Source organism: Actinia tenebrosa, unplaced genomic scaffold (genome assembly GCF_029948245.1).
Source record: "Actinia tenebrosa isolate PJP-AT-01 unplaced genomic scaffold, QUT_ActTen_1.0 PGA_scaffold0__85_contigs__length_37466705, whole genome shotgun sequence".
Taxonomy (NCBI): Eukaryota; Metazoa; Cnidaria; class Anthozoa; order Actiniaria; family Actiniidae; genus Actinia; species Actinia tenebrosa.
Window position 1 is genome coordinate 19,269,541 of NW_028292569.1, and position 20,784 is coordinate 19,290,324.

Genomic DNA, 20,784 nt, shown 5'->3' on the forward strand with positions numbered 1-20,784 from the left:
AGATATATATGTTATTTAGTGACAGTGAAATGTCCAGGAGGAGTCTGGCTGTATATGCATTGCCTATTTCATAGTGATCCATGTTCACAGGGTGTTCTAGCACGTGTTTTTCGTGTGGTAACGTAAACGAATTGTCCGGTAACGTAAATGAACTTTTGTGTATGGGAGTGAAAATAAGGCATATGGTTGGCCCCTCTGTTAAGATATCAAAATAATTATATCTTAGTTTGGTGGCTTCCATTTCCATTTAATATTTTCTATATGTATACAAAGGTATTATAACTACAATGGCAAAATCACGAGCGGAAATTCAACGTGCCTACCGCGAGAGAAAAAAAAGCGCAAGATAAAAACTACCTAAAAAAAGAGTCCAGCCGTGTCCTCAAGTACTACACTGCAGCTTGTGAGCTCGGTAAAGAAGAGTTGGAAAACAGGAGGGCAAATAATCGAGATAACAAGCGTAAGAGTAGAGAGAAGACGAAAATCTCGAAAGATATGGAAAAGTCGCCATCCAAGTCGCCAGGATTGAAGGTGAAAATTTCGACAGCCCAAGCAATAAACCATAGAAAAATCAAGGAGAAAACTCAGAAAATTAGAAGCCTAGAGGATCGCATTGCCAGTCTTGAAAAGGCCAACAAAAGAATAAGGAAAATAAATGAAAGGCTGAAGAAAAAAACGACAACTACTCCCCCAAACATCCCGATGCCAGAAATGACTCCTCGTTCGCGCACAAACGCGCAAATAGAGGACTCAGGGATAAGGGTAGAACAGGCGTCAAGAAAGCTGAAGAAACGGCTATTATTTAGCAATGTTTTAGTCGATGAAATTAAAGATTCGCTGAAGAAAAATAAATCTACTGTCGGGAATAGGACAATAAGAAATATAATCAGCGGAAAAATAGTTAGAAAGTATAGACAAATGAAACAGCTGTGTTCGGAGATGAGAGTCTCTCCAAAATTTGTGAGAGCTGCCAAAACGAAGGCGCTTGAAGTAGTCAAGAAGAGGCGGTTGCATGAGTTCCGTATGCAGCTCAAACAAATGTTGTAGAATTCCTGGAGCGAGACGACAACAGCCGCATGATGCCAGGAAAAAACGATGCAAAGAAATGTGGAATGCAAAGAGTGCAGAAACGGATTTTGAGCGATTACCTATACAACCTCCGTCTCAAATATCTTGCTGAGCACCCAACAGCAAATATCTCCCAAGCAGTGTTCTACAAGATGAGGCCGCCCTACATGATGCTGGCAAGCTTCGCTTCTCGTGATACGTGTCTCTGTCAGAGGCACCAGAATATGGCACTGCTCCTGCGCTCCATGAAGAATAATAAGCTCATCACTACCGGTAATCCTGATATGTTCATCAAGGAAAACAATGACGAACAGATCAAGGATATTCTTGGTAACATCGGAGACACAGATGTGATCACCTATGAGCAGTGGAAGCGAGTAGAAGAGGAAGGGGGGAAGCAGAAGATGAAAGTCGTGCCTACTAAGGCCACAAAACACGAGTTTGCAGCCAAAGTAACAGGGGCCGTAACGAAGTTTCGTGGGCACGTCCGCCGTCATCACGAGCAATACCAGCAGCTCAGGCGCTTGAAGGAAAACCTTCCAGCTGGGCATGTTGTAGTTCAAATGGACTTTGCCGAAAACTACAACTGCCAGTCTTGCGAAGAAGTACAAAGTGCTCACTGGAATGGACCATCTATGGTTTCCCTACATCCTGTCGTTGCTTACTACAAGCAACCTGGGGAAGACATGTTCAGGCACAAAAGTTTCATCTTTGTGTCAGACGAGCTTTCTTACAAGGCCTCTGCTGTTTATACGATCTTGCGCTCCCTACACCCTCAGCTGAAGGACCTCGTGCCTGACCTCGCCTATATTCATTATTGGACAGACAGCCCCACATCCCAATATCGAAATAAAACCATCTTTGCTATAATAGCAAACCATACTGAAGAGTTTGGGGTTCCAGCAAGATGGAATTATTTCGAGGCTGAGCATGGAAAAGGTCCGTGTGATGGTGTGGGTGGAGCAGCCAAGAGGATGGCTGATGAAGCAGTAAGATCTGGAAAAGTGGCCATCGAAGATGCCCAAGGCTTCTTTGCTTGGGCTACTCAAGCAGAGAGCACCACAAGTGTTAAATATATGTTCTACTCCAAAGCTGATTTTGAAGAAGTCAGTGCAAAGCTGGAAAGGTACAGTGATGCGCAGCCGGTCCCGGGTACAATGACTCTTCATGCAGTTGCAGCTGTGGCACCTCACAAAGTTATCACCAGAACCACTTCTTGCTACTGCGATAGCTGTTTAGCGAATCCTCAAGACAGCCAGTGTTCTTGGAAAGCAGCCATGCTACGACAGCCTAGCACGTCAAGTGTTCACAACGAGCTTGCGGTGAAGATCAATGATTTTGTTGCAGCCTCATATGACGGAGAATGGTACATTGGCAAAGTGCAGGAAGTGGATGCAAATGACGGCGAGCTGTTGTTAACCTTCATGACAAGGAGTGGAAAGAACCCCCAAGCATTAAGTTTTCGATGGCCAACCCGAGAAGATGTACTGTGGGTCCCAAGAGCTTCTATAATATGTGTTATAGAGCAACCCACACAGATCGGCAAGACTCGCAAGTCCTACCGTCTGTCCTCTGCAACACTTGAACTCATCGAGACACGCTTCCGTCTTCCTTAAAACGTTTATATTATATGAGGTCGTTTGTTACAATTTAATAACAAATATCATTTTTAGGGGGAATATAAATCACAGAAGTCATTACAAAAGTAATTCATGTTAACATAATCAAGTGTTCTTCTCAAGTAAACCTGTTGCGTTTTGCTATTGATCATATGGTCATTTACGTTACTTAAAATAGGAAACATGTAAGTTAGTTTAATAGTCAAACAGCTGTTTATTACATCTTATGATCTTCTAGAGTCGTGCGTTTTTTCATAATGAACGCAGTTTGAAATCCATATGTGTGCATACGAGCATATGTCGTTTACGTTACGTCAGGGGTCATTTACGTTACCAAGATACAATTCAAGCCTCTACTTTATTATAGCGTCTGATCAAAACCATCCTACTCTTATTTGAATTATTGACGTTTTAGACGAAATTACGCATCGAGATTGAATCTTAACTCCTCTGGAAGTTGAGATTAGGGAAAAAATATGGAAGGACATTCAATTATCTGTAAATCGTACAAGAAATTTTCAACAGCATTTGTGATTTTTTTCCATTTTTAAGAGGAGTTCAAGCTGTTGTATATTGTTTTCTGTTACTGACATCATAGAGTTACAAATAAAACAATAAAATGAAACCAAAATTAACGAAAACACTACCTTGGACTTGTATATTTAAAACCAGGGGTTAGAAAACTTTCCTTCTCCTAAGAGACAAGAAGGTTGTATGAAAACAGATGCAACTTTTTTTCTTTTGTAGATATAGATGAACAATTTTGAAAAATGCATTTTTAGATAGTATACATTAATATAAGGCTATTTTCGAGTCGTTCCAGCATACTTCATTTTTCAATCTATTTTAAGTCGACTTGGTCCCGTTAACTAAGAATGAGTGTGATACCTTCCTGGTGCTTTAGCCGTCCTGCATCTAGTTCTTTCATCCTACTTAAATCCTTTCTTAGGCTTGTAATTTTGCCTTATAGTCTCCTCTTCCATGGTGGTTCTCGCTTATAGTTATTATTGCTATTGTTGTTTACCTCTATCTTGACTCCCATTTCTTCAGCTACGACTGTAGCAGTAGCATAAAGCATATTATTATTATTATTATTAATATTATTATTATTATTATTAATATTATTATTATTATTATTATTATTATTATTATTATTATTATTATTATTAATATTATTATTATTATTATTAATATTATTATTATTATTATTATTAATATTATTATTATTATTACAACTTCACCGTAGGCTACATAAATAACACTCTACCAACCAGGAAAAACCTTGTGAAATGGGTTATCTCGCAATCACCAAATTGTTCATTTTGTTCATCCGAATCTCTTTTACATATAGTAAGTGGATGTCAACACTATCTCGATCGCTTCACCTGGCGCCATAATTCTGTCCTCAACTTTATCGCCTTATCACTCAAAACCATTGACAATTCTACTCCTTATGCTGACCTTGATAATTATCACAGTCCTTCAATTATAACTGGCGATAGTTATCGCCCTGACTTGATTTTAAGAACATCTAGTACACCCTATATATTGGAACTTACTGTTGGCTTTGAATCAAACCTTAAGAATAATGCTGATCGTAAGAAAGAAAAATATAAAAAACTTATTAGTGATTTAAATAGTGATTATAGCCATGTAAAGTTTGTTAATCTTTCAATAAAATCCCTCGGAGTATTTTCTAGTGGTTGTGCAACATTTATTGAAATGTTAAAAATGTAGGTTTCGACAAAAACCAACGTAAATATTTAATAAGGAAAATTATGAACAAACAAAATCTAGGATAACCCTGACTTGATGAAGTTTTAACTCTGGCGCTACAACTAAATGTGAAAAAAAAAAATCTATAATTAATGTTTTTAGTATCTTTTATGCAATTATACACTTATTTCAATAAAGTTAGTCACCAAAAACCTAGAAATCTGCGATCACTGAGGATAATGGGAAACTTTTAATGAAAACGAGTAAAGCTTTTGATACAGACTGCAGCTTGAGGTTTCTCAGAAGAGGTGAGACTAACTGCTAAAAGATCTAAAATCCATCAACAGTTATCAAGCGGTTGGAACATGTAAAATTTATCTACCCATAATCCTTGTCGGTCTCTGCTTTGTAGCTTTTCAGGTGACTAACTTAATTGAAATAAGTATATGTAAAAGATTCAAGTAGCTAATCGTAAATTGCCTATATATAACGAGATTTACGATGGAATTTGGAAAACATAATAAAGTTTACATTATTATTATTATTATTATTATTATTATTATTATTATTATCATTATAAATAGATGTATTTTCTATTGTATTATATGTCGTATTATGTACTTATTGACTGAGTGGGAGGGCCGGTCGGGAAAATATTTGGCTCGAGGTCATGCCGTACAAATGACCGAGAGCCAAATATTTTCCCGTACGGCCCGACCTAACTCAGTCAATAAGCATTTTATCATATGACCCTCACGAAAATAAAAATAATTAAGAAAAAGAAAGCGCGCGGATTCGAGCAGGGCCGGACGGGTTTTTCCGGCCCGCTTACGTCAACCCGTCCGGCCCCATCACGTGACTTTTTCCAATGGTTTTATTAGAGCGCGCGAGCAGGGCCGTACGGGTCATATGATAAATTTTTTTTCTTTGTGAGAAATTAATGTAGAAGTATTATTATTATTACTGATTGTATCTTGAAGAATTATTATTGTCAATAAAGTTTATTTAAAAAAATTATTATTATTATTATTATTATTATTATTATTATTATTATTTTGTCAATTGTCAATCCTGAAGAGTTTCACTTTAAGGTCTCGGATTTTCAAGTCTAAAATTATATGAAAACAATTATTCACCTCAGGCTCAGTGAATATAATAAATATTTACTTCGACTACGCGTACGTCTTGGTAAATATTATAGTAAGCTTTATTGACTGATGAGGGAATAGTCCCTTTCACAGTTCCCTGCGCCATCTTGAAAGGTAGCCGTGCCTTTGCGTCGGAGTCGGGACGGTACCGGTGAGCATGCAGAAACGTGAATAATTGTTCAAATATTGTCTTTCAAACCTGCTATGAACAGGCAAAACAACGCCGCTGAACATTCGTACTGTATGCTTTGAAAATCATCCGCAGTGCTAAATTGAAGACTGGCATCTATAACGCAGGGATCCCAACCGTCAAGATTAGTGATGCTGCTTGCTATGACTCGCAGCAGTTAAAAAGTATGTCTCCACACAAATAACCAAGATTCAATATTCCGCAGCATTTTTTTTCATTTAAACTTCAGGGCCCGGTTGTACCAAGAGTGCGGATAGCGCTATCAGGCGGATAAATCCTTATCCAGTGGATAAGTCGATGCTGTTATCCAATAAATTTATCCACTGGATAACATTTATCCGTCGAATAGCGCTATCCACCCTTCGTACAACCCAGCCCAGGATTTTCGCATTTTATCCAAATACCAATAACAAAATCCCTGAATCTTTCTCCTTTCTCTATAAACGTCCCAATGTCTATCATATATCAGTCTCTGCGCCTTGCAGTAGAAGCGTGCGCTACTAGAGCGCCTATTTTTTTTACCTATCATTGCGAACATCGAACAAACAGTAGTAGTCACCGCCTTAGCTTATAGCTTTATAAGTGTTAACAGTTTTTGTATTGGACGACGCAGTTTCCATAATCGAGCTACATATGAAATTAATAAGAACCAGCTGAGTGGATTTATTAATGTCAATGGTAAGGTTATGGTAACGTATTTACTTTTCAATATGAATGACGCTCTGGCGCAGTATTTGTTTCTTTGACTTTGTCGTTTTATATATAAAGCCACTTTCACTCCATGATTATTTCATCACGAAGCAAAGCAAAGCGGACTCTGCACATTTGGTATGTTTCCGAATCAGTGGTGCTTACCATTTACCCCGAAAACCTGGAAATCATGTCAGGATGAAAAACAAATGATATTCGTCATTCTGATTGAAAATTTCCAATTTCCAACAAGATGGATTGGTGTAAATAGTAAGCAACCCCAGAACTATGCGGTTTTCTTCAGATACACATCATATGATACGCGGTAAATTAACCATGTAACTCAGTTCAAGTTAACCCAACTTAAGGTGGATCCAATCTAATTTAGAGCGAATTTTGGTCAATTTTATTCTCGCTCGCTTCGCAAAACTATAGTGTGTCAATATAACCGAATTTCTTATACAATGTGCTCTGATTATCCTAGATTCTAACAGTGTATTTTATTTTAAGATTATAAAAGTTTTTAGTTTTTGGCTATTTTCTCCTTATCCTCATATACGATTTTTCTGAAATTTTCAGAATGTTATCTAGTACTAATGCAGCCTTTGTGTAAATGTGAATGGAAAGTCTAGGGTAGAAAAAATATTTATGACGCCGCTTGAAAATTCGATCCAAAATTCAGTTTGAAGCATACGAAATTTGCTCTGAATTATTTTGGATCCACCTTGCGGAATTAAAGGGATTCAAATAAATCATACGCAGGATGCAAATGACATTTCATGACATTTAAGAGTTATAGGAAGAGTATGGTTTCTTGACTGAAACTAGACTGGTTATTCTGCTTTCGTATTTAAACCCTCGCTATAGATAAGAAAATAGAATTTCTTAGAAAAACCACGTTTAATTTAAATAATAATAATAATAATAATAATAATAATAATAATAATAGTAATAATAATAATAATAATAATAATAATAATAATAATGTATTTTTCTAGTCATGGCTGAGAACACGAGGAATGATAATATTCAAAATCATATATGCTAAAACATTTATAACTTTTGCCTCAGATAGACTCACTTTTCATTACTAAAACCATTTCTGACCTGTAGCCCCTCTGTGATGTTTAACACCTGAACATCACAACTCCATATGCAATTTGGCAGGTCTAGTCTAGTCTTGAAACTGAAACAGCAAAGCTAATTTGATGTTGAATGAATATGCATTATTTTCCCCCGATACTGATCATATAACACTGATAGTAACGTCAATCACCATAATAAAGCGAAAATCAATCATAATAAAACAAAAATCAATCTTTTTCGCGATGCTCAGACTAAACATGAGTTTGGGTGAAAGGCGTATATTTCAAAGAGACATTCTTATGATTCTTATGATTCTTATATTGTTATCCTGTATAAAATATTTCAAATTTCCACTTTAAGCGAAAAAATCGTAACCACCACAATAAGGGATGCAGAAGAGTATGTAATTGTAACGTTTTCTTCAGACAAAATTGATTCTTCAGGATGAGAAATTAAGATCGATCTGTTAAATCAAAATAAATATAAGTAAGATATTAAAATAGAAGAATGTCTTAGTAAAACCACGTTTATTCAAAATGATAATAATAATGTTATATTTGTATGGTCATGACTGAGAACATGGATTGATACTATTCAAAAACATATCTGCATATAACGTTTGCCTGAGATAGATTCCCTTTTCATTACTGAAACCATTTCTGACCTGGAGACCCTCTGTGACGTCAAAACGTTAAAATATTAAAAAGTCTCCAAGTGCGACAAAAAACAGTTTCTCATAAATTATCGCTTGAAGGCTTTTGTAATTTTAATTTAGCACAAGAAATCACCATTTTCTTTGATTATACAGTGAATGAATATATATCCCACGATATAAATATTATTTTATAAAGAAACTTAGTGTAGGGGGATACAATACAGTCGATCGATAAATTAAAAAATTGTAAATAATTTATTCTGTCTCTTCTTCTTCTTCTTCTTCTTCTTCTTCTTCTTCTTCTTCTTCTCCGTCTTCTTCTTCTCCGTCTTCTTCTTCTCCGTCTTCTTCTTCTCCGTCTTCTTCTTCTCCGTCTTCTTCTTCTGCGTCTTCTTCTTCTCCGTCTTCTTCTTCTCCGTCTTCTTCTCCGTCTTCTTCTTCTTCTTCTTCTTCTTCTTCTTCTCCGTCTTCTTCTTCTCCGTCTTCTTCTTCTCCGTCTTCTTCTTCTCAGTATTTTTTAGCCGGATAAATAGGTTTTATTTTCAACATTGAATTCGAGGATTGAATAAATCAAGCCACTATGAAAGCACATGGTGTTTCAGTCTAGTTTTTTTAACCAGAAGTGCGCTAATGATTAAAAAGCTAGTGGCAAAATCTGGCCTGTTTCTTTGAAGTACTACGGTATATAAATAAACGATTTATTCATTGGGGTTCTAGGGCATTCTAGATTTTTTATTCGCCCTTGTTAACTATAATGTATGTTTTCATTAGCTCACACTGCTCAACCGGTACTTAGGTTTTCGACCAATGAATGAAGGTGTTCTATAAAAGCCTACGCAAACACTACATAGTGTGCTGAATCTCCCTAGTAACAAAAAAACAAATGCTTTATATTGATTTCGATGTAACACAACAATAGAACAAATGAAACGATAAAGTAGACCAATCACACCTCGACAAGGAACCTGTATAGAAGAACACAAAATAAGAAACTTCATTACACAATAAGGAATACGCCTTCGTGGTTACCCACCATCGATGTAAATTAACGAAACATTATGTCTCTGTAAATGTTAAAAATTTCGTTGAATTCAAAAGAGACGACAAGACGAACGACTACAAATTCTGAACATACATAAAATCCGCATAATAGGCTTACAAGGTAAATTTGTCACCGCTTTACGTATATACGTTTTTTTTAATATATATATAAGTAAAGTTAGGTACTGAAGTACATGTTAAACATTTTATCCATTATGCAATATTTTATTTATTGTTTAGCTTCATGCTTGGATCTCTTAACCAAGGTATCTACGAGAAAACATTTAGGCAGCTGCTAACAGCAAACCGACAGAAAAAGGAAACTATACGCATTAAATTATCAGCCCATTCTGTATTGGCAAAGACATGAACACAACACAGAATTGCCGGGTGTTTTGAACCAAATATTGAATGATATTCATTAAAAAGGAGGATTTTTGTATTTTGGAACGTTTACACGCAATTCGAATAGTGAAGTGAATATAGCGACGTCGTTTAACAGCTTTTTATAACTGAACACCATGTCTTACCCGGGAACGAGTGATAATCCACAAGACAAAATATACATTAATGTTGGAGGGAAACGTCATGAATCTTATTTGTCCACACTACAAAATATTCCTGACACACGCTTGGCCTGGATGGCAGAGACCATTATGAATAAACAAGGAGAAGAATCAACAACGAAGGAACTCTTCTTCGACAGGCATCCCGACTTATTTGCATTGATACTAAATTATTATAGAACTGGAAAGCTACATGCTCCAAGGGATGTTTGTGGACCACTCTTTGAGGATGAGCTAAATTTTTGGGGAATAGAAGAAAAGGAGATGGAAGCTTGTTGCTGGCCGACCTATATACAGCATCGTGAAGCAGAAAAGAATTTAAAAGAATTTGTAGGACCGGAGTTTGAAGATGAAGAATCTGAAGAAGATAATAAAGAACTTGAAAACGGCTATGGGAGCGATGCAAACTCCCTTTCTTTATGGCAGAGATACCAACCACCCATATGGGCTGTATTAGATGATGCCTTTTCCTCATCTAAAGCTAAGGTAAGACATCTCAATGTATTGTCATTTTTTAACCTTCGTTTGTGTTTCAATGTTTCAAATTTGCTTACACAATTTCAAACAGTTCAAAGATTTCTTTCACAAGGTGGAAAGTTATCCGTTTATAGCGAGTTTTGAAGTTGGTGTAAGTATTAAGATAGATGGTTGGAAATTATAAATTGTCAGCTTCAGACGAATTGCTTGGTATCGAAATGATTTTACCTTCAGCAAGACACTTCGTATTTGAATATCAGTTTTCCTATAAACTTTAATTTTTTCTCATAAATGTTTAAGCAGTTCAGATTATTTACAGTCTGCTAACTTGAATATTTTTTTTTCACGATAACTCTTGAAAACCATTACCATTGTCACTGTCAACTACTTTAATAAAAATAATTACGTAAGGGAAAGATAATAAGTCAAAATAATACTAATAATTCTTCATAAAAACTAATGAGTAGGAAAAGAAAAAAAAAACATGTCATGGCATTAATGTATTGCTTGTCAAAAGGATTATTAGATTTTGAAAATTGTAATTTCGCATACACATCTAACCACAAACAAGGCTACTTACTGTTACGAGGATTCTTTAATAACACGTCACGAGATTCTATTCGATGTTCAGTCGACAAAATGTGCTATCAACTAGATTGAAAATATTGTTTTGCTTTACACGTCTGCAGGTGACAATAGACCTGATATAGTCAGGTTAATAAATATTCATAAAAAAGATAATAAAGAGATAAATAAAGTGATATCGTCAGTTTTAGACCCTATTACAATATGTCAAGTGAACGAAAAACGCCTTCTACCTTATGAATAGCACAGGTTTAAACAAAATAAAGGTGTAAGACATATCAGTCGATTCTAGGATAGCTACTGCGCATGACACTAGCTAACACTCCTTTCGATATCACACCACATAAGCTATGGTCGAGTTTGGTCAAAACAGTAGATATCTTCAATTAAGTGTTCAGCAATCAACCCTATTATTGATCAAAGCAAAGTTTAAACGATGACGTGACCTAAACTCAGGTCACTTTGTAAAGGAAACTTCTAAAAAGGTATTTTTGTAGTTGTTTCCTTGACTCAATGCACATATAGATGTTATTTACTGGCCAGGAGGTCCATTTAGGGGAAAACTGTAGCCGAGCTTTTATATATATGGGCCGAGGCCGTTGATGAAGATCCTTTTTTCATGCTGAGGGTAAAAGTTTCTCTTTATCTGGATGGCTTTATGACGGTGCCCTACTTATGTTGTTTGCCAACTTTAGTGACTTTTTAACTTATTTTTTAAAATCATCATGTGTTAATTGTTGTTTAGCAATGCGCTCTCCGGAATGTAGTCAGAGATAAAAAAACTGCCAGCTCTCGCATTGAGTCAGATACCGGAGAGGGGAAAAAATATTAGCCGTCTTAATAACGTTAAAGTAAAGCAACCTAGTAAGGTTAGTTTATCTGCTCAAGTCCCCTTAAAGGCAATTGTGTTCGTAATCCATCACGAGCATCGGCGCGCTTTCTGTTTGGCTGTCTCACAACTGTCAGTTTCCGAGGTAAACAGACATTTCGTTCTTTCCTGTTACGTCACCTCAGTAGAGGATCTCAATATAACGCGGGAATGTCATTTCAATTTAACGGTGTGACAGCTGCAGGGTTGAATTATTCCTGCTTGACTTTCTATTGGAAATTTTATGATGACCACTTCACAAGAATCTTATTCATTTTTGTTTCTTTTAGCTCCTCTTTTTTATTGATACTAACAGAAGAACAGATAGTAAAAGGGTTAACCAGTGATTGATTCGGTCTGAAAATCTATCTGATATCTTGCTAAATTAAAACACACCGCATGCAAAAGACGACGTTTTAAAAAAATATTTTAACTCTATAATCGGTACATGGTCAATTTAATAAACGTTGTCGTCTACCGGCTCACTAGCCTATATGACTGGACCGAAAGGAAATTTTGGTAGAGATCGATAAAGCGGTTGAACTCCCGTATCTGATTAGATATGCCCTGGGTTTTACAGAACGAATCTTTGTCTGCGATCGGCCAGTGCTGAAGGAGATGGTATTTTAATCCCTTAATATTTTCAAAATCTGGAGCTTCTTTTAACTACATATAAATCATAACGACGTTTGTTTTCCCCCCGCAAAATTAAATAACGTTCGAGGGGTTGCTGCTCGTCGTATTGTCAGTGCAAGCAACTAATTCAGAGCGAATGATGAACCACTTCAGTGATTTTCACCCTTACTTCCTTTCAGTCAAGTCGCTCGAGCCGATCGACGACAACTTTTTTTTGAATTTTGGTGATTGTGATAGGGTGGAGAGATGTTAAGTGTTCAGCAAATGACGTTACAGTCTAAAAAATTGTAAAAATATAATACTTCCTATCGGAATATAAAGCAAAAAACCAGTGATAACTAAATCCTTAAAGATCATTCCAGTGAAGTTTTAGCCTAATTAATCTTCGGATGATTTTCGTTTAACAATATTTGTAAAATGAAAAATCTAAGTCCAGTCATTTTGGCGTTAAAGTTGTGAGGTTCATATCAAGAAATATATGGAGTCCGACTGCGCGGCCATTGTGTTTGCAGAGTAAAATTATTCAAATTTTGTTCTTTGCCAATCAAGAAATTATCGATGATTAGGATTTGAATAAGTATATTCATGTATTTTAAACTAATATAAATTTAGGCACTGCCTAAAAGTGGAGCTCCCAATAGACACAGGGTGCCCAATTTAGATAAAACTGAAAGTTGAAAATAAAATCCGGAAAAAATCTTTAAATGATTTTCTTTTATTCGAGATGACGATATTATGTACCAGCGGCAAATAATATAAAAAGGGAAGATAAGTGAGTGAATCTGAATCGTATTTTTGCCGCAATCAGAAAATAGATTTAACTACAAATTTAGGCTTAACTATGTTCTGTTCTCTGAAACAACACGAGTGGGGCAGTAGAACACGATAAAAAGTTATAGAATTCAATATAGAAAATATAGAAATAATATAGATTTTCACGAGAAAAATAGAGTAAAATTACAAAAAGAGCGCGCATCTGTTGTCAAACTCGCGCAAACAAATTTGATCTATATGCGATGATTGGCTAAAAAATGCGACATAGGACTAATGATAATAATAATAATAATAATGATGATGATGATGATGATGATGATAATAAATATCGGTGAGATTGAAAATCGAGACGAATTAAAAACAGAGAAATATGTTTACTTAAGAGCAAGCTTAAAGAGACCCTAGATATAGTGTTCAACAAATTAATGTAGTCTTTGATTTTCTCGCGAAGTATCACAGAAATCTGATTGATAAATTGAATAGTGTAGGGCTGATGGAAAGTTTGAATGTAATCAGAAAATGTCAAAAGAAGTTAATCTCTCAAAACTGTGAGGCAGTGAAAGCTTTGCATAGCTTTAATGAACATACATCTGATCTGACATTGACTTCGGATATAACTGGGGAATTGCTTAGATATATAATGTATCCGCAATTTCACTAAGAGCAATACTTGTAAAACGAGCTAAAGTTAAAATAAACAAAATAATAATAACAATAATAATAATAATAATAATAATAAATTTTTAATAAATTTTAATCTAAATATATACGACGTATAGATTATCTCTTCATATATCTTTTCATTATAATAATAATAATAACAATAATAATAATAATAACTGATAAACTTGTGGCCCTCGAAGCTAATAAATAACACTCTCTTAAATAAAATGCAGTCTAGATATCTTTGCTTCTTCATAAAAAGGTATTCAATTCAGCTTATTTAAAATAGAACCTAACTAACTGACTATCTGATTGGTCCAGTTTTGACAGGTAGTGACAACTCTGTTCAGCCTGGCATACGAATGGTGATAACAAATGGTGATAACCAATCAAATGTGCTTCAAAACGACATATTTTCTTTTTTTGAAGGAACGACCTAATGTTTAATAAAAATGAATAAATATTTAAAATTTAAAATGTCAAAATTCTTTAATTTGAAACGGAATTCCTGTGACGTCATTTCTATGCTTTATTTCGTATAGAAAAAATGGTTTTGTTTTCATATCTATGTTTCTGATAAAAGCTTTTCTGATAAAAGCTTTTCAGCCAATAAGAGCGCGCGTTCGTGAAAATCTAAAAAATGATGAGAGAAAATTAGCTGGAAATTATTAATAAACTCACTAAACTAGTCAAATTTTCGAGGCCCTGAACGACAAAAACAAATTTGTCAGTTAAAAAATAATTCTGTCAGTTAAAATAATAACTATTCTGAATGTTCCTGATTAGAATATTGTTTATTTCTTTCATATAAGCCTTAACTATTCTAATCAGTCTTCGAGAAGCTTAAAAACTAAGCTTACCTTAGCTTTGATTGACTCCGACGAAGGACTAACGTCCGAAACGTCAGTCTACTATCTTTCGTACCTACGGTGATAAAATTACTACGACACATTTGATTTACCTTAGCTTACCTATAAGCTTGCTTCTCGATACATCTTTGATTACATAAAAATATTTTTTCTCTCTTGTTGGGCTTTATTTTTTCCAAAGCGATGTTTTCTGTGCATTTACGAGTTGTGTCAGTGCGAGTAGACAAGCGGGATCCTTGTGGTGCGCACACGGACGGACGTACGGACGGAAGTGACGTAATGAAGCCATGACAAATTAACTCGATGGTTTATCAATTTTTCTTAAGTATGGAGCTCCGCTACTAAGCATTAAGAAGGCAGCTTCAAATAAAACCCAATATTTATATATATATTTTATCATGTTTTCAGGTGTTTGCCTGGGTATCACTACTTATGATCCTGATATCTGTTTTACTAATGTGTGCAGCCAGTCTTCCCTCCATACGAGAACATGAATCAACCAGACAAGTGTTTAAAGAAGTGGAATACTTTTTTTGTGCTTGGTTTACACTTGAATTTCTAATACGATTAATATTTTGTCCAAGCAAAGTTGCATTTTTCAAGCAAATAATGACATGGATTGATTTGATCTCACTCATGCCATACTATAGTAAAATAATTTTCAATACCAACAAAGTTGATTTTTTCAGAGCAATTCGGCTCATTCGGCTTTTCAGAGCTTTTCGTTTCTTCAAGTTTACAAGTGGTCTACAAATAATCGTTCAGTCATTAAAAGCAAGTGTCAGGGAGCTTCTGTTGTTGGTTATCATTTTATTGATTCCTGTGGTCCTCTTCTCGAGTTTCGTATATGAAATGGAAAAGGAAATGCAACCAGTTAAGTTCAATAGCATTCCACAAACCTTCTGGTGGGCGGTTATTACAATGACAACCGTTGGATATGGCGACATGTCGCCAAAGTCTGTCGTTGGACAAATTATTGGTAGTGTTTGCGCAATCTGTGGAGTTCTTATTATTGGTCTCCCTGTGTCTGTCATTGGAAATAACTTTTCAACCTATTATGAGCACGCTCAGGCGAGATTAAGTTTGCCAAAGAAAAAACGGAGGCTAATCATGGGAGATGCAAATCGCTTAGCAATATTGCAGGGGCAATCCAATTCAAGTGGAGAGCGAGACCGCAAATCAATTAGTGTTGACCTGCATACTAATGATAGTAATAGTGAAGAAGATATGTCTAGAAATTATCGACGTTACCACAAAAGATCTAGGAATACGATCTTTGCCCGAGGAGATGTTTATATTGGACAAATCAAGACAAAACATTCAGATCTCTCTCCACCAATGGAAAGAAATGCGGAGGAGAATAATGACGGGAATGGTGAAGTATATCACATGGAGAGAGGAGAACTGAAAGGAGATACTATCGATTGTAAGAATCCATGTTTTATTCTAACGAACAATATACATGAAAGTGAAGAAATGGTAGAAGAACATCAAAATAGTCATCCGAAAAATATTCCTGAAAATAAAAGTAAAAGAGAGGGTCCTGTAACAAAATCCATATCATTAGTTGAATTGAAAAATATCAATAGTTCTAATCCGTTATTGTCTTCTGGCACTCCAAGACCAAGTAGCACTCGCTCTTTTCGGTCTCGTGTTTCACCGAGTCCCGCCGGAGAAACTGATAAAAATATTGGCCAACAACCTCGTAAGGTGAGGTGTAACAATTCTTTAACATTACCACCATTGACATTAACACTTTCTAAAACTCCGGAATGTGATTCAAAAGGCAATGTATACCAAAATGGGACCGAACAGGCTCCGAGCCAAAACACTCCAGCGCATAAAAGTGACAATAGCGTTTACATTGAGGAAAAACATAAAAGAACACGAATGCATCAAAATGGAAATGTTTCTTATGGATGATCAAAAGATATCTAAAACTTTTAAGTTTTTATCCATTTAAGCTTTTTCAAGGAAGAGTATTAAATGCCCTAGCTGCCTGTATTATTTATTCCAGTCTGGCCTTTAATAGTCTGCGTAGCGACCCAAAAGGGATGGGAAAGGGATATTGGGTGGGGGCCAATTCCCTCTTGTCCCTTTTTCCACAGCCTTCCCCACCAGACTCCCACTTCCCTTATCTCTTTTGGACCGCTACGCAGATTACTCCATCTCTACGATGCAAACTATGTTGGCTTTACGTGAAGTCATCATCAAAGAGAGGAAGAACACAAGACATTGGAGATTTGCATTGACCTACGTACAGAGCATGGTTGTGACACTAACAGACTTTACTATACTTAAGCGCTGCAAAACAAATCTTGATTGTCATATGTATGAGTTGCTATTCATAACGTTTCAAAGACCATTACTTAACATCCAATTTGACACTGTTATTATTGCCTTCAGCGGAAACTTCATGATACTGTTGAGAATGACGAGACATGAAGTTGTCAAAACGTCATAAGTAGCGTGCGTCCATCGAGTTATGGATGCACGCGGGAGGTTGATAAGCACGAATAAAAGCGTAAGAGTTGCACGACGCGAAGCGGAGTGCATCTCTAGTTTTTTTGAGTTTTATACACACACACACACACACACACACACACACACACAGCGACGTGCCGCAGATTTTCGGAGCCTTTTGTACATACATAAAATTATATCAAAAGTATATTAAAAATCATGAGATACCGTCCTCTGATATTTGTTTCAGAAAGCCCCAATAATAGGCTCTTTCTAGTGGTGTTGCAGGGCTTTTGACATGAAGAAAATAAAAAACCCCAAGAACAATGATTTTGGAGCTAAACATCACTCTGCCATACAAAATCCTTGACCCAGAATACGATAAAGCTCGGTACGCTAAAGAAAGACCCGAAATTATTATGACTCCTCCAGGCAGAGAAAATCTAATACTCCTCCCTCCGCACGGACCTGAATTTCTTCTAGATCTCTCCTTTTGATCTTTTCTCTGTTTATTACTTTACTTTTTTATTGTATTGGAAGGAAAATAACTAGAGCTTGTGTGATTTGTTTAACTCTATAACTGCAGACACTTCACAGTTACAGCTACATTTGAGTTAGTTAATTTGCAATAATTCAAGTGCCACTACGATCAAATTTTTGACTGGCTTCTTCCTTTTCCTGGATTGGAAGTCCTCTGATAGTGAAGTAAAATATCACTTTCTCCTTCAAATGTCTTTTTTCTATAAAAATATATTAAAGTCTTAAAAATGGCTATTTCCTAATGACGTCATATTGCCATTACTTAAGCCGCCTAAGATGATTATGCAAGGTATATCACAGCCCAATATCGATCTAAATCAACCAAATTTATTAGTATTATAGTAATCTAAAAGACAAAAGCAAACAAAAAACAAAAAGCAAAATAAATAAATAAATAAATCGATAAAATAAAATGAAATAAAATAAAATAAAATAAAATAAAATAAAATAAAATAAAATAAAATAAAATAAAATAAAATAAAATAAAATAAAATAAAATAAAATAAAATAAAATAAAATAAAATAAAATAAAATAAAATAAAATAAAATAAAATAAAATAAAATAAAATAAAATAAAATAAAATAAAATAAAATAAAATAAAATAAAATAAATAAATAAATAAATAAACAAAATTCAACAAAAAATGAAAATACAACAACAACAACAAAAAAATCGTTGCAAGGCTAAATTTAAATTAAATTTACAACTTTTATTGAGTATCAATCAGGAAGGAAAATTATAGAATCAACATGCTACCCAAAGAGGAAAGTGCGAACGGGATTCTAGGTCCCGTGCTAGGCATTTCCTTTTGACTAACGATATAAATCAATAGATAACTGTATCGGATAATTAATACAGTTATAATAGTAAAAATTGAAACTAGTGAACCGAGAACGGCTAAAAAATTAATCAATGGAGCTCAAACAAACAAAAATCCCTGAGGCTCAGTTATTATCGAGTACGATGACAAGGACACCATTACGAACTAATGACCAAGTACATGTCAGATCAACATCAAATGTGCCCTCAAGCAAAGAAAAGTACCTTTGCCTTAGAAAAGATTTAAATTGAGAGAGACTAGGAAAAACACTAGTTGGCGCCTCTTTACAGACGGTGTTCTAAAGGCAAACTATCCTATTAAAGTAAGATGCTTTAAAGGTAGGGGTTTTACAAGAACCATAACAGGATTTTGAGTAAGACGAGTACGTCTATGTTTGGAGAATTTAACGAAATCGTGAACATTGACTTTAACATTAGGGGCCTGGACACCAGCATGTTGCATAGCAACCTCAGTTTATGCACTTTCATGTTCCATATTTTGAATACGAGTACACTGCAAAGTTTGAATGGCATTTATCAAACACTCTCAGAGATACATCTATTTCAAAAAACGCTGGTCGGAGATCTGAAATCTGAGACCGAGTAAAATGCTGCAAAATGTAATATGTTAACAGTCGAACAACGTAGTTTCCAATATTTAGATAAAATATGAAGCAAGATGTTTGAGAAGAAATGTGAGTTTAGTATTTTAGCCAGCAAAAATAAATAAATAAATAAATAAATAAATAAATAAATAAACAAACAAACAAACAAACAAACAAACAAACAAACAAACAAACAAACAAACAAACAAACAAACAAACAAACAAACAAACAAACAAACAACAAACAACAAACAAACAAACAAACAAACAAACAAACAAACAAACAAACAAACAACAAACAACAAACAAACAAACAAACAAACAAACAACAAACAAACAAACAAACAAACAAACAAACAACAACAAACAAACAAACAAAACAAACAAACAAACACAAACAAACAACAAACAAACAAACAAACAAACAAACAAACAAAACAAACAAACAAACAAACAAACAACAAACAAACAAACAAACAAACAAACAAACAAACAACAAACAAACAAACAACAAACAAACAACAAACAAAACAAACAAACAAACAAACAACAAACAAACAAACAAACAAACAAACAAACAAACAAACAAACAAACAACAAACAAACAAACAAACAAACAAACAACAAACAAACAAACAAACAAACAAACAAACAAACAAAACAAACAAACAACAAACAAACAAACAAACAAACAAACAAACAACAACAAACAAACAAACAAACAAACAACAAACAAACAAACAAACAAACAAACAAACAAACAAACAAACAAACAAACAAACAAACAACAAACAAACAAACAAACAAACAAACAAAAACAAACAAACAAACAACAAACAAACAAACAAACAAACAAACAAACAAACAACAAACAAACAAACAAACAAACAAACAAACAAACAAACAAACACACAAACAAACAAACAAACAAACAAACAAACAAACAAACAAACAAACAAACAAACAAACAAACAAACAAACAAACAAACAAACAAACAAACAAACAAATAAAATAAATAAATAAATAAATAAATAAATAAATAAATAAATAAATAAATAAATAAATAAATAAATAAATAAATAAATAAATAATATATAGAAGAAGAAGAAGAAGAAGAAGAAGAAGAAGAAGAAGAAGAAGAAGAAGAGCACTAAAATTCCACACTTGTTTTGAAATATGTTGAGGAAAACTGTTAGTTCAGAACGTGAACCTCCTAGCATAAGCATTAGCAGTTAAAACTTGAATATCTCTCGCACCAAAAATGCTAACAAGAAATGAAAAACGCCGGTTTCCTTCTTTTCGTAAATTAGATAATGGAGACATTAAAATTTGATCGTCGTGGCACTTTTATTGAGTTCTTGAGTTATTAATTTGAAATTGCTAGCTGAAATATGACTTATCAAACTTACTATTTTTCAAAGCAAACCGAGTTAAAATTCCCAGGGTAGGGTAAGGTAACCATCTGTGAGTAAAAGACTTGTTTTTGCTACCCAAAGTATTTTGAAATATTGTTAGTGCATTAAGCATTCATAAACTTTGTGTAAACTCATTTACTCATTTCTTTGAAAAAGGACGATGGGAATGCGGGAAACTTCTATTGTAACCGGCCTCTTCTCGCACTAAGCAACTCAACGCTTTCTAAACTCAGTGTTAGCAGAGTTAAGCTTAGAGGTTCTCTCTAATAAGATCAATAACAATATGGCA

General features: G+C 34.6%; 1 protein-coding gene and 1 pseudogene across 1 annotated transcript; both read left to right on the plus strand.

Annotated features, from left to right (window-relative positions):
• Positions 1 to 495: 495 nt before the first annotated feature.
• Positions 496 to 2,727, plus strand: LOC148913658 (uncharacterized; annotated as a pseudogene).
• A 6,382-nt stretch (positions 2,728 to 9,109) lies between these two features.
• LOC116307516 (potassium voltage-gated channel protein Shaw) lies at positions 9,110 to 17,346 on the plus strand. The gene is made up of 3 exons (XM_031717788.2): positions 9,110 to 9,334; positions 9,454 to 10,265; positions 15,060 to 17,346. Exons 2-3 carry the CDS (start codon positions 9,735 to 9,737, stop codon positions 16,572 to 16,574), a joined length of 2,046 nt encoding a protein of 681 aa, XP_031573648.2. The 5' UTR covers positions 9,110 to 9,334; positions 9,454 to 9,734; the 3' UTR covers positions 16,575 to 17,346.
• The last annotated feature ends 3,438 nt before the right edge of the window (positions 17,347 to 20,784 follow it).